Raw genomic sequence first — 14,979 nt, 5'->3', positions numbered from 1 at the left:
ATGTAATAATATTGTTGGTTGATTCTCTTGAATATCTGGGTATTTTTATTTTTTTATTTACTCTTTATTTTTTGTTTTTTATTCTTCATTTTAGTCTGAGTGCCTCTAATATTTACATTGGAAATTTACCACTAAATCTGGGGCAAGGGTGGAATTTACTGTCTGTTAATTTTGTATGCTCCAAAAAAAATTTTATCTAAAGTACACTTTAGAACTGTCTTTAATTCATAATTAATATATCCTGTTGGGATTCAAGGATAAAAATCTCCCTCAAATACAAATGAAAAGCTTTATTTATTCTAAACACATTCTCTATGATTTTACAAAGGGCTCACCATCTCTGCTGATATTTTCAGAATAAAAACCTTAATCTTTTAAATTAGTTCTCATATGGCAGCAATTTAAACTTTTTATTTTTTTTATTTTTTTTTTAAATATAAGTAACACAATCATGTCTTTGCTCAGTCTTCAGGACTAGCTATTCATTCTCTAGGTGTGAATTAGGCATAAATAGATTATTTCTGAATTATTGTATTTTAAGGGGCTGAAACCCTGTTAACCTTTTTGTATAGAGCAACCCTTTATAATGTGACCTTATTTCACTTAAGTAAAATTTAAAAATCAGTCGATTTTTAAAAATCATGCATGGGGACTGGGGTTGTAGCTCAGTGATAGAGTGCTTGTCTAGCATGCATAAGGCACTGGTTTCAATTCTCAGCACCACATATGTCGTGTCCCTCGAAGAAAGCACAACACAGGAATCTTCCTTCAGCAATTTCACCGGTGCACCCCCTGACCACTGAAAGTTCTGACTCCTGGGTTTCGGCACCACTTATCGAGTTCCCTCTGCCCGCAGAGAGAGACACGACAAACTGGTTCTTCGCCAGAGCTCTTTATTTTTCTTCCTATTGTTCTTATTGTTCTCCTCTAACAAGGAAGTCACGGTCATTATATATCAATCATGAGCCAATCAGGTTACAGAGCATGTGGGGAGAGCCAATTAGGTTACAGAGCATGTGGGGAGAGCATGATTACTATATAGAATACACTAGGGGCATGAAGAGAGCACACAGCGAGCACGAGTCACCTCATCCAATCAGGTCAGCTTCCTTAAGCAGTGTCAGCTGTTTGTTGCAAACCAGGCCGCCCCGGCTCAGTGCCAGGCGCCATATTGAAGTCCCTGAAATGTTGCAAACCAGGCCGCCCCGGCTCAGTGCCAGGCGCCATATTGAAGTCCCTGAAATGTTGCAAACCAGGCCGCCCCGGCTCAGTGCCAGGCGCCATATTGAAGTCCCTGAAATGTTGCAAACCAGGCCGCCCCGGCTCAGTGCCAGGCGCCATATTGAAGTCCCTGAAATGTTGCAAACCAGGCCGCCCCGGCTCAGTGCCAGGCGCCATATTGAAGTCCCTGAAAGCCAGGCTAGGGTGGGGTCCGCGGTACCCCGACACACATACAAATAAATAAAAATAAATAAATAAAGGTCCATCAACAACTAAATTTAAAAAAAAAAACTCATGCATGATTATTAAATACTTTTTTGATAGTACGGGTATAGAATATTCACATCATCACAAATATGTGGCAACTGTAGTTTACAGTTTATCTTTTATTTTATAGCAGCTTTCGTAGAGACAATTTAACTTATCCAAACTTCTGAATTAAAATAAACTTTTTACTGAAAAGGAATTTGTATTTCCTTTGTCATTTGTTTTGCAGTTGCAGCATTTCTTTGACTGTTATTCCCCATTTTTCTGTCAAAATGTAAGCATTCTCCTAATGCCTAACAGTCTCAATTTTTCTCTTTATCACTGCTTTTCAGTAATTTGATTCTGATGTATCTGCTATGGTTTTCTGTGTATTTATTCTGCTTGGGATTCATTGAGATTCTAGGATCTGTGAGATTATCATTTTTATCGTTATTTAGAAGATTTTTGGCCATTATAATTTTAAATATTTTTCTGTTCACTCCTCTGGGACTCCAGAGATATGTATATTAAATAGCTTGATACTGTTCACTGAGCTCTGAGGCTTCCTTTAGTTTATTTTTCTGTGTTTTCTCTATATATTACATTTTGGTTATTCTTTATTCCTGTAGCTTCAAGTTTCCCTATTGGTTCTGCAAAGCTTTATCACCTGTATTATCTAACCAGTGATTTTTTTAAAAAAATTTCTTATATATTTTAACTTTCATCTTTAAAAGTTCCATTTGATTCATTTATGTATCTTTGATTTCTCTCCTGGTCATGGTCATATTTTTCAAATGCCTAAGATCACTAGGAAGTTTTGATCGGATGCTGGATATGGTGCATTTCATGTTGCTCTTTTTTAAAAGAAATATTATGCTTTTCTCTGATAGGCATTTTTATTGCTTTAGTTCCCTCACATGGTTTTTACATTTTGCTAGAGGTGGCCTAGGGATCATTTGTCCCCATTAATGAAGGTTCACTTCTTCTGATGTCTCAACCTGATACTTCAGGAGTCAGTTTGGACTCTCCACTTCTGCTGGTAGGAACTTGAATAATTCTCAGCCTTTTGGATCTTGAAATGCATTGTTTCACAGCTTTAAGATAGCTTTGTATCAAACCACATGGAATTTAACCCTTTGTATGCATGTCTAGACCTCAGCATTGCTTCAAGTGATACCTTGAAGCAGATTTTTGGAATTCTTTTTCTCCATGGCTCTCTTTTCTCATAAAAACTGCCTCACAGGGCTAAGGATATAGCTCAATTGCTAGAATGCTTGCTTAGCATGCAATCAATGCTAGGGTTCAATCCTCAGTAACACGCGCACACACACACACACACACACACACACACACACACAGCCTCACAAAGCCCCACCTTCTCAGACACTCTGCTCTCTGATCTCCATCTCCTCAACTCACGTCACTGTCTCTACTTGCAAATCTTCCCCGAGCCCCTCTGTACTTTTCCAAGATCTGAAATATGCTTTTTAGGCAGAAAACTGGGACTATCCTAGGACTTAATTTATTTTCTCTCAGATGTCTTGGCTTTGCACTGCTTATGGTTTAATGTCTGAAGAACATTTGTGTTTGCCTGGTTTTCTAGTTGTTTGAGTCAGGAGGGTTAATTACATCCCTGTTATTTTATCATGACTAAAAGTGAAAGTCCTTCCTCAGTTGACTGAAAATTCATGTAATATAAATGAACAAGCCAAACAGTAGACTAGTAATCAAGTAATGGTACATTAGGAACCAACTTGAGTCTTGATTTTAGAGAATGTTGAAGCAATAATACACAACAGCACCAAAAATGCCTTAATTATCATAAACAGTGATAGAAACTGGCAAGTGAGTCTTTGTGTGAGAGAGATTAGATGCATATAGATTTTAGTGTACTTAGTAGTCATTAATTACAATTACACAATCAACAGTTGGGCATGCACCGTGAGAGTCATCCTGTGTGATAAAAGGATGGTGTCAAAGATCACATGTTGACATTTACAGTGAAAACTCAGTGTACAAATGTACCTTCCTATTAAATTTGACTGAGGACCACTGTCAAATGCAGACCACTGGGCTCTATAAACCATGGGTGTGCTCTAATCCAACATTTCTTCTCTTGTATTTTACCCAGTATATCACTGTCCAGGAAATAAAATGTCAACCATAAAAAATATTTACCTAGAAAATAACTATGATATTTCTGAAAATATTTATTATTACATGTCAGCAAAAAGAAAATAATGTGATACCCATGGATTGTATTACTGACTTGACCTGTACTGGTAAGAAATGGAAACTAACACTAGATTATGTGAAAAGCTAACATTTTGTATACACATACTTTGGTTTATTTTTTGTTTCAGTTGATTCTTAGATTATTTGTCTTGAGGTATATAGTAGCTCAAACTATAAGATTTTTAAAAATTATGACATTTCCTTTTTTTAGTCGTAGCTGGAGTAATTTATAAAGGAATCTTTTAAATGTAGCTAAGCTGAAACAATACAAGGTAGTATTATATGCTTTGTTTCTAATGATGTCTTATTCTCAATTTTTATGTAAATGACTTAATGCTTTGTTTATTAAATTGACCTTCATTATAATGTTAAATGTATAATATTGAGGGTCCAGTTGGAAGTAAAGCTTTAATAACCACAGAAGTAATAATTACAATTTTATTCAAAACATTTTTATGTTACTGTTTGCTTTTGATTTAGGAGTACCTGGTTTAAATGCATATTGGGTAGATGTTCAGATATATCCAATTTACATGCTTTTAAGACTTCCGCCACCTTTATGTTTATTTTAGAAATGATTTAAAAATGGTTTTTAAATTTAAATGCACTTATTATTTTGGTAGCTACAATATTTTAAGAATCCTCATGTAAATATGTATTTGTTGCTGAAAAAGTGTATCAATTAGCCAATGTTCAACAATGATCATCAATTTCAGAGAGTGTGTTTGTCAACATTTCAATTTCATCATAAGAATTTATTTAAATCAATAGGTACTATAGAAAATGATCTTTGGCAGAATATATATGCTTAATACATACAGGTGTTAAATGAATTTTTAAGACCTTAAAACTAAATCCATAAGTGCTAGAGTACTTAGAAATAAAAATTTCATTGAGTTTGAGTAAGTACAATTCAGCATTTTCCCAAGCTCAGTAAAAAATTAAAAAATACTAGCAGTCCTTAGGTAACATAGTGGTCTCTTATTAAAGGAATAAAAAATGAAGTTGAGAATAAAATTTCGACAGTTACCAAGTCTACCAATTTACTAATTTTTGATGAACACTGAATACACATGCTTTTTTTTAAAAAAAATTGGTATATGCTGTTGGTTCAATTAAATAACTTGTACAGAATTGATTCTAATTAAATCTTTGATTCTCAAAATGATCCTTTCCTCCCGTTAAATTTTCTAATTGAACTTCTGATTTTAATATCTTCTTTTTTTCTCTTCCACAGCCTTTAATGGAATCAACTGTTGGTTTCTGATAATAGGGTTCTGTTACTGAAATAGATAACATGTGTATCTGTTATAGAAAATGGAGAAATAAAAAAATATGTTCTCAAAGAGTAATTGGAGGTTACATTGCTATGTTCCATATTTCATCAGACTTTATCCATGTTGGATTTTCTTTTCTGTTCATATAAAAAGGCAGTTTATTCCTCAGACTTTCGTTTTGCAAAAATGGGTTTTAATTAGAAAATAAAAACTTCGACTAAAAGTTCAATTGCTATTCAGAAATGAATTTGGGACAAATGAATCAGGAATTTATTCAAAACTATATGTTAAGTATTTTTTACTGCATTTAGTCATGCAATGCATACCTTTTATATTACTAATTTTTTTTTTCTCAAGAAAATCAGTAATGCTTTGGTATTTGAGTTTTCCTGAGTATAGTGTTGAAAAACTAAAAATGCCAGTGATGCCTATGGACCTAAGTATTTACTTTCTGACTGTGTTATTTTGTTTCTTTGTTTGTTTAAGGATTAAAACAAGGTGAGCCAACCATGACTGGCAAAACACAGACCAGCAACGTCACCAACAAGAATGACCCCAAGTCCATCAACTCGCGGGTTTTTATCGGCAATTTAAACACAGCCATTGTCAAGAAAGTTGACATTGAAGCCATTTTTTCAAAATATGGGAAAATAGTTGGATGCTCGGTTCACAAAGGTTACGCATTTGTACAGTACATGAGTGAGCGGCATGCGAGAGCTGCAGTGGCTGGAGAAAATGCCAGGATCATCGCGGGTCAACCGCTGGGTAAGCTACGTTCCCTTTCAGATTGCGCAGTAGGTTCTGTCTGCACACATCTGCATATGGCTTCATCTTTGAAAAGCCAGTACTACTGTAATATCTTTCTCTTTTAACCAATTATAGTGCTTGAATATTTATAGCTATGTTGTTTCCTTGTTCTCATTGTTTTGCATGTAGGTATTGTATTTTCTGTGCAAATTTTTAAATGAGATCAAGGCTGCTTTGAAATATGTGTTACTTCAACCAATGTTAACAGAACCAGGCAAATAATAAATTTGCATCACAGGTAATTTTGTTTTTCTGAAATGGTATGTATTTTCCAGGTAACAGTAGATTAAGCAAAATAACTTTGCTTATTCTAATACTTGCTTGGAGCAGCTAATTATTTTCCTTATTTCCAATTTTTATTTTTGGTAAGGAAGAAGTAAAATATAGTAAATGGAAGCAAGCATTGTAGAACTGAAAAAGACACTTAACTCACCACTTTTATGTAGTTAGAAATCTTATATAGCACACCTGTTCAATCATGTGGAATAATAAAATATGTGCCTAATGTCCAAGGAATAACTTTGTATTTTTTCCGAGAGAAGAATATAGTCTGAAGTAAAATTCAAAGACAGGAGAAAATATTTTGCAATTAATGTACAGGTAAAAAGTAAAAATAGGCAATCTTTAGATGTTTTCCCATGTGTGGAAAAATGCAATCAATATCAATGATTCCCTAACTTACATCTCTTCAAGTTTGCTTGCCAGTATACCCCAAACCCAGTTGCTTTCTAAGTCTGCACCGAAGGCCAGCTCATTCATCTTATATGGGTAGACTACTGCAAGAATCCCCTACATTTTCTCTTTCCATTCTTGGCCAGTGTCATTTAAAAACATCAGTTAGATTATACCTGTTTCTAGACCTCTAAGGCCTTATCACATAGAACAAGGAGTGCATTCTGCATCGTACCTACAATACCCTACCATCATGTCCTCAATCTCCTCTCTGCCTTCCTCTGTCATTCTAGTAAGGCCTTCCACCTGGATGCGCCTTAATCCTTCCAGATTGTATGTACTTCAGTGGCTTTGGAGTTGCTAGTGCCTCCACTGGTTATTTGCTCCCTGATTTACTGTATGCTGTGCTCAAAATTTACCTCCAAAGAGAAGCTGTTCTTGACTAGCCTACCTAAATAAAGTTGCCTTCTGCCCCCTAGCCTTCACTGTATATGTTGTGATTCAACTTCCCATCCTTCATAACCATCATTCGTATATGATTATGAGTTTTAATTCTTATGTTATCTCTCTCCTGTTCACATATATAAAGCCAAAGGATCATATAAAACAAACAAAAGTATTGAGATACCAAGTTTGAAAAATATTGTAATATTGTAAGCAATATCGAAGTACTTAAGAAAAATGTTTCAGAAGGCATGGAATTCATGAAAATGTGAAGTAAGTCTAGGATAATTTTTTTTGAGAAAAAATATAAAAGGTATTTTGCATAAGTGGGTGCTAATGTAAACCCAAAAATAATCATTGCAGGAATATAGTTTTTATTTACCTTATTTAGTTTTCTTATTTAGTTTTCCATATCTTTTTTTTTTATTGTAAACAAATGGGATACATGTTGTTTCTCTTTTTGTACATGGACCCTAACCCTAACCCTAACACTAACACTAACCCTCCCACCCCCCATTATGTGTCATCATCCGCTTATCAGTGAGATCATTTGTCCTTTGGTTTTTTGAAATTGGCTTATCTCACTTACCATGATATTCTCCAATTTCATCCATTTGCCTGCAAATGCCATAATTTTATCATTCTTTATGGCTGAGTAATATTCCATTGTATATATGTACCACGGTTTCTTTATCCATTCATCAGTTGAAGGACATCTAGGTTGGTTCGACGATCTGGCTATTGTGAATTGAGCAGCTATGAACATTGATGTGGCTGTATCTCTGTAGTATGCTGATTTTAAGTCCTTTGGGTATAGACCAAGCCAGCAGTTTTCCATATCTTAAAGAAAGATAATTTTGTTTTTCATTTAAGAAAGATAATGTTTTCCTATTTGTTTTGCATAATGTCTCCATTTTGCTTACTTACCTTTATATTCTGATCTTTTTGTTTTTTCTAAGTTGAAATTCCTATTTCAAAGCCACATTCCAACCAATTTCAGTGAAAGCTCCACTTATTGTCTGTAGCCTGAGTGTTATGAACCATTAGATCCTTGTGGAAATGCATTTAGTTATTTCTCATTAAAAAATAATAATCATAAGTGCAAGATCAAGTAAAAGTCTGGTTCACTTTTTTAAAAAAAATTTAGATATTGATAGAACTTTATTTTAGTCATTTATTTATATGTGGTTCTGAGAATTGTACCCAGTGCCTCACACATACTAGGCAAGTGCTCTACCACTGAGCCACAACCCCAGTCCCTCTGGTTCACTTTTAAATGAACAATAGCTAAATCTAGAGTTCCATTCCCTATACCTCTCAACTGATCATTATCTTGTTTCAGAAAAATGCATTGGAAAAAACATACACATCAAAAAATTTAGTTCTTTATTTACACAAACCCAAGGAAAAAATGCTAACACCAGATAACTTTGCTTTGAGAGGCACTGAGTTAAACTGCACCATTAGTAAGATGCCATTTTTCATTGTTCCTTACTCCTCTTGGATCTTTCAGTTCCGTCCTTAGAACAGTCTCTGGATCATATATCTAAATCGGTCATAATCACACTTTGTGCCCCAAAGTAAGTTAAATATGTTGAAATCCAGTTTATCACTTTTTTTGTTTAAGCGGAATGACTTTTCATACAAAGCAAATGCTTGACAATTTTACTAATAGCTTTTCTTTTCAGGTCCAGTGTCCAAATATACCCCCCTTCTTAAACCATGTCACTAGGAGTTCAGGCAAAGGCTAGTCTCCCAGTTGTTTCCTATAGGAAGTTATATCCTCAATTAAGCCCTAAAGAAAAGCCTCACTTTCCAGACAGTATACCCACTTGGGGCCTTACCTACTGCATTTTTGTTTTGGTGACTTGGGTAAAACTTACCTTCAAGTAAATCTGAGTCATTTGTTCCTGAATTTTTTTGGACTTTCAAATAAACCCTTTATGATTTTCAGCCCCCATGAAATCATATGTGCCCTTGATGTGAAGTGAATTGATCATGGATAAAATAATAGATTATTATCACTTAAGAATTGATATTAGCTTCATGTATCACAGCTTTATTTAAGCATTCTCTTTTTTCTTTAGAGTTGGAAGGAGCTAAAATTGATTAAGTCATGCACTAGGTTAGTACCTAACCTATATTTCTTTCATTTGATCTTCAATGATATATATTCATGTATCATCTTCTGACTAGGAAAATCTTTTCACTATCACTATGTATTTAAAATGTTTTTATGTAATTTAGACAGTAAACATCATCAGTACTAGGAAAATTTCAACATGTTTAAAGTTCTTAAAACTTTATGGAAATTATAGTTATAACCTTAAAATAAGAGTTGATTTTGCCAAAAATTTTTAAATGGGAATCTTATTAGTAGGTATTTTGATGCTGCCAGTAAAGGTGCCACTGAAAGGTCATCAGCTAGTGAGTGGAAATGTCTTTTAGTAAAAGGATAATCCAGAAGTTTGTTGGACAAATTGTGTAATCGATAAAAACTAGAAACAGGCATGTGTGTTGATAGTCTACTCAAAGAATTCAAGTTTCAAATTAAGAAGATAAAAGAAGGGAAAAAGTGAGGAAAAGGAGGTAAGATTCATAAAACCATAACTAGTTGGCACAGTAGGTGAGAGAGAAAGAAGAATCAAACATGAGCTCTGTATTTCTGGGTTGAGCCCTGCTGGTCTGTAGGATGGATAGTCTTACAGGTCTTTAGGCTGATGGAGAATGATTTTTAAGGGAAAGGGGTTTGGCATAAGACAGTGAGTTCTTGAGTGAATATAGGCTGTTAAGGATGATGGGCATGTCTGAGGGTATGCATGTATATGTATTAGCAAAATCTTGTATTCACAGAACCAAAACTAAGATGACAGATTTGGACCAAGGATATAGATTATGAGTCAACACAAGCAGTGTTAAAGTTCAGGAGATGATAAACTCACCAAAGTGGAGCAGATAGAGTGAGAAGAGATTCATAGCTAATAATGAATCTGTGGAAAAATCTTCAGTTCCCTAAAAGATTGAATCTGACATAACTTTCCTAAGTTCTTATATGATACAACCAGTGAAACTCCACATCACGTACAACCACAGGAATGGGGTCCTGCTGGGCACAGTGGCGCACACCTGTAATCCCAGCAGCTTGGGAGATTGAGGCAGGAGGATGGCGAGTTCAAAGCCTGCCTCAGCAACTTAGCAAAGCACTAAGCAACTCAGTGAGATCCTGTCTCCAAATAAAATACAAAATAGGGCTGGGGATGTGACTCAGTGGTTAAGTGCCCCTGAGTTCAATCCCCGGTACCAAAAAAAAGAAAAAAGAAGAAGAATGGGATACACTGTACTGTCATTTATATATTAAAAGAACAGATTTTGAAAAGGGAGAAGAACCTTTCTGATAAACTGTAAAGATCTGAATCAAAACTGTCTTCTGAGTCCTCCCAGGGTCTGTCCCTCCCTGTTGTCCTCCTTGTCTTCCTGTTACTGTGTCCAGTCAGTGCCTGCTATCCACCTGCTAGAGGTGAAACAAGACTTTCAATGATGTGTACTGACTATTTTTTGTAGGAGAGGTTACACAAAGTATCCTTTTAAATGAAAACATCATGTAGAGGTTAGAGACTAAGTTTAGATCTGTGCCAATTTTATGTATCCACTGATTACAAGGGCTTGATTGCAGTTGTTCTAGAAATAAACATTCATAATGTCTTTATTTTCAGATTATTTCACTCTTACAATTGTTAACTTTGCAAAAGACACAAGTTGTAAACTTTAGAAGTTTATCTATTAATAGAGAAAGAAAAAGAATACTCAAAAAATGTATCTGTAGAAATCATTCTTATTTTATAACCTATAAGCAGATCCCCATCTTTACTTGGCAAAATTTGGTTAAGAAAAAGAATGCAGAAAACAGAGAATAAGGATAATTTTATTCCCATTTTTAAAGTCTTGCAAATGTGGATGGAATTCCAGGTAGGAGCAAATTTAATAAGGATTGTTCATTTTAAAGTCAGTGTGGTAAACACACTACTTAATTCTGATGCTGAGAGAAGTCATGGAAGTGGTTTCGTAAAGATGATGGAGAGAGATACTCTGCATCTCTTGTAACAAATGTGTGTGACAATCTGTCAGTGACGTTCTCAGAGTAATGAACGTAAAATGTATCATTATTGTCAACTACCATTTGCATCCACTGATTTTCTCAAAATACAAATTCTATCATGTCACCCTCTAATTAAAATTTTCAGGGACTTCTTATTGTCTTCAGAAAAAAGACGGAGACCTTTACTGTGACTGGCAAGTTTGCATGAGACTTGTCTCTTGGTCGTCTACAGATTCACATCACAGATCTCTAAGCTTTGCTCAGTGTCCCATCTAAATTGATGTTTTTCAGTTCTTCAAAGTTCCTACCCTCTACAGGGCCTTTGCACATCTGTTTTGACTGCATGAATGTCCTTCCCTACCAAGTTCCAGATCGCCTCACTTTGCTTTCCCACCTCTTCATTCCCTTTACCTGGCTATTCATTCTTCAGAATGCAAACTAATGTTCATTACTTTAGGAGAATCTACTTCTCTCAAGTCTTGTTGAAATGTTTTACTTCCCTTTCTAGCAGGCATCTTCTTTTCAATTGTGTTTTTATAGTTACCATTTTGTAATTGATATTGTGATCCCTCTCCCTCTAGGCTATAAATTCTATGAGGGATATATATATATATTTAACTCATCTTTTTAGCATCTAGTCAAGTGTCAACACTTCCTCGGTAAATGTTCAGTATGTAGATGCTGGATGAATGGTTGGGTAGGTGTTTATTGTTGGAATGAATGGACTTGGCTAAAAAGATTTTTCCTGTCCTTGAAAAGGATACCATGGAAGAAGAAAAACAAGGAGGAAGAGGAGGAGGAATAAAAGGATAAGGAGGAAGAAAAGGAGGAGAAGGGGCACTTGCTAGCTCCCTGAAAGGCTACAGTTTGGGGGTGTTGCTAGGAAAAGGCACATGGTTGTGATCTTCTGGATGCTGTATTAGTTATTCAGAACATCAAAAGCCAGACACAAGACACAGCTATTCAGTAGGCCTTCATTTTTTTCTAAGTAGAATCCAGTCCTAAATATGCATCAAATATTAACACATATTTATTTTATTCAAAAGTTAAAATGAATGACATGTTGGTTTAAAGAAAGATTTTTATTCACAGACAACTTCCTACACATTCCCTAAAATGTTGTTCTTTCATAATTTTAGTAACAACTGAATATTTACACAGAATCTTATCATTGTCAAAGCTGTTTCATGAAATCATTTTCATGCACATGTTATCTTCTTTGATTTTCACATTGCTGAGAGGTAACTAATATGAATATTTACAACCATTCTTCCAAGTAGGAGCTTAAATGAACTTGCCCTGTATCACACAAATGGTGGTGCAAAATTTCAAACTCACCTTGGCTAACCCTCATTATTTTTGCTATTCCTCCTTGCCAATAATTCATTCCATTATCATACACTTATCATCCAAACAGTGATGCTTTTGAGAGTGGAAAGGATTGCTATGATGTGGAGACAGGCTTAAATTATGATTGTCCTGCATGAACAGGAAGGTATGGTCACCTTTATTAAATATCGCATTGTACTTAAACAAGACTTGTCAACTAATTTGTTCTTTCTCATAGGACAAATATTGTACAATATATTGAGTATGCCAACTTCAGTATCAGAGAAACCGTAACATTTCAGTAGTTAACACACAAGAAAATGTATTTTTTTTCTTCACCTAAAATCTAGTCAGTGCCCAGTGGAGAAGACAGAGTAGAGGTGGAGACTTGGTTCTTGTCCTTCTGGAGACCAGGTCGTAGGGAGTTCCAGCATCTTTCAGTTGTTGGCTCCCATTTTCTCCCTGGGAAGAACATCAAATCAGCGGATGGATAAAGACAAAGGAAAGACGATGCCCTAGCTTTTTTGCAGTTCAAGCTAGGAAATAGTGCCCATTCCATCTGCTCACATTCCATCAACCTCACTTAGACACAAGCAGGGCTAGAGAGCCGCTTCCTATTAGTTACTAATGAACAGGAAGAGTATGTCTTTGTTAAACAACCTCTCTGCTACATGTAGTCGAGTAAACTTTAAGTCATTCACTGAGAATCAGTTTGCTCATCTATATAATTGAAAGAGTTGTCCTTAGTTCGTAAAGTATACTGAAGAACTGATATGTTTATAAAGCACTGTAGTCTTATCTGCATATAGTACATGCCATGTGCTAAAATTATGTACATGGGGATTTCATCCTCAGACATCTTCTTAACGATAAGGAAAATCTTCTCTATTTTATTTGACTGTGCCATTCTGTGCTTTAAATAGATGGTTTAGGTAGTAACTGCTGAAAATGAGAAATCAGTATAGATGATTATATGATGGGCACTGACTCTTCAGAGGAGGAAAGATTTAAAATCACTGTGAAGAGGGTGAGTGGGAATGGAAAGGTAATTCCAGGTGGGTGAAGCTTTATCCTTAGAGTCCTAAGTCAGGCAGACAGAAATGGAAAAAGCCCTGGGGATGAAGAAGCCAACTTACGGAAAAGGGTGGAGGGAAATAGGATTGATGCCAGGCTGTGAAGGGTCTTGAATGCCATTCTGCTGAGTCCATGAGTGGAGGAATACTTATGATATCGTATATGTACAGTACAACATAGATTGGCTTCAAAGGAACACTGGACATTTGTTGCATATCATTCGACTTACTCTTACCTTCTTCATTCTGTAATGTATCATTTACAAGTATAATATTTCCACTGTTGAGATACGAATTCCCTTATTCATTCATTTATCAGACAATTATTAATTTTTATTTCAGCCTAGGTACATCAGCATAGGGAAGCTCTCTGGGATTAAAGATGGCACTCATTTTTAGCCCCATTGTTAACAAGCTATTTGATTAATCTTCTATATTTATTTATTTATGTGTTTCTATAGCTAAATTTTCTGTTATGTAACACGGTGCCTATAGTTTGAATTTAAGGTGAACTGTACATAGCAATATGTGTCTTTAGAGCAGTATTTCTCAACTTTGTCAATGTTGACATTCGGGGTCTTTATTTTGGAAGTCCATCCTGTGCATTGTGGAATGTTTAGCAGCATCCCTGCCTTCCACTGCCAGACACCAGTAACATTCCTTCCAAGTAGCGACAAGCAGATCTGTATCTAGTTGTTACGAAATATCTCCCAAACTGCAGAATTGCCTTCAGTGAAGAATCACTATTTTAGACTAATCATACCAAAATAACAAAGTACACTTCATTTATTTTCAGAAATGTTCCAGTAGTTTTAGTCAAGGTAAACGATACAGAAACAATGCTTTGAGTTATTTTGACAATAACTCACCACTTATACGGATAGATCTTTTCCAGTTGTTGAAAAAATGTAATTCAGTGATAGCATCTGAAAGAAATTATAATGCATTTGTGACCATAGCCTACCACTGTAGCACCATTTGTTTTGATCTTTAAAAACACAAATACCAGAAACAAATTGATCCCCCCATACAGTCCACATGTTTATTGCATTTACTGACATTAAATTTTAAAAATGATATTTAAAAGGTTCTCTTCCTCTTCACATATTTAATATACTGCCTACTAGAAGTCTGATTTTTTCCCATTAATTCCCTCCATTCAATCATGTCCAAACACCACCAGAAATTAGGAAGGAAGAGAAATCTTTGTGAAAGTATTAAGTGAAATGCACTGAATTCTGAGATGACTCACTCACTTGATCTTTAAATCTTCACTATTCAACCAGAGCACACGAAGCTTGTTAAAACAAAGTAAGAGTTGTGATGTCCCTGGCTGATGTCCTAACAAATGCCTCCCTTCTACGATTGCATCTATCCTATTTGGTTTGGGTACATATTATTCTTCTGCATATGCCCTCAGGTACGAATTAGATGCAGAGTCTGAACATCCAGTGAGGACAGATTGACAGAGGGCCTGGGGTGAAGTGACAGTACACATAATCATTTTCGACAATGTATTCTATTGCAGAGCCCCTTAAGAAGTGCACAAACCTAGTGGGGATTTCTAAGTCATGTAAAT

General features: G+C 35.4%; 1 protein-coding gene across 6 annotated transcripts in view; it reads left to right on the top strand.

Annotated features, from left to right (window-relative positions):
* Window positions 1-14,979, top strand: part of Ralyl (RALY RNA binding protein like) — a 641,586-nt gene that overhangs the window by 285,540 nt on the left and 341,067 nt on the right. For all 6 annotated transcript variants that reach the window (XM_047560810.1, XM_047560782.1, XM_047560777.1 and 3 more), the window contains one exon: window positions 5,466-5,744. In XM_047560810.1, coding sequence (XP_047416766.1) covers window positions 5,489-5,744 — 256 coding nt within the window. In that variant the 5' untranslated portion in view covers window positions 5,466-5,488. The remainder of the gene's footprint in view (window positions 1-5,465; window positions 5,745-14,979) is intronic.

The sequence above is a fragment of the Sciurus carolinensis genome, chromosome 1 (assembly GCF_902686445.1).
Source record: "Sciurus carolinensis chromosome 1, mSciCar1.2, whole genome shotgun sequence".
In the NCBI taxonomy this organism is placed as follows: Eukaryota; Metazoa; Chordata; class Mammalia; order Rodentia; family Sciuridae; genus Sciurus; species Sciurus carolinensis.
The sequence above is the reverse complement of the archived record's forward strand: the minus strand, read 5'-3'. Positions and strand labels throughout refer to the sequence as shown.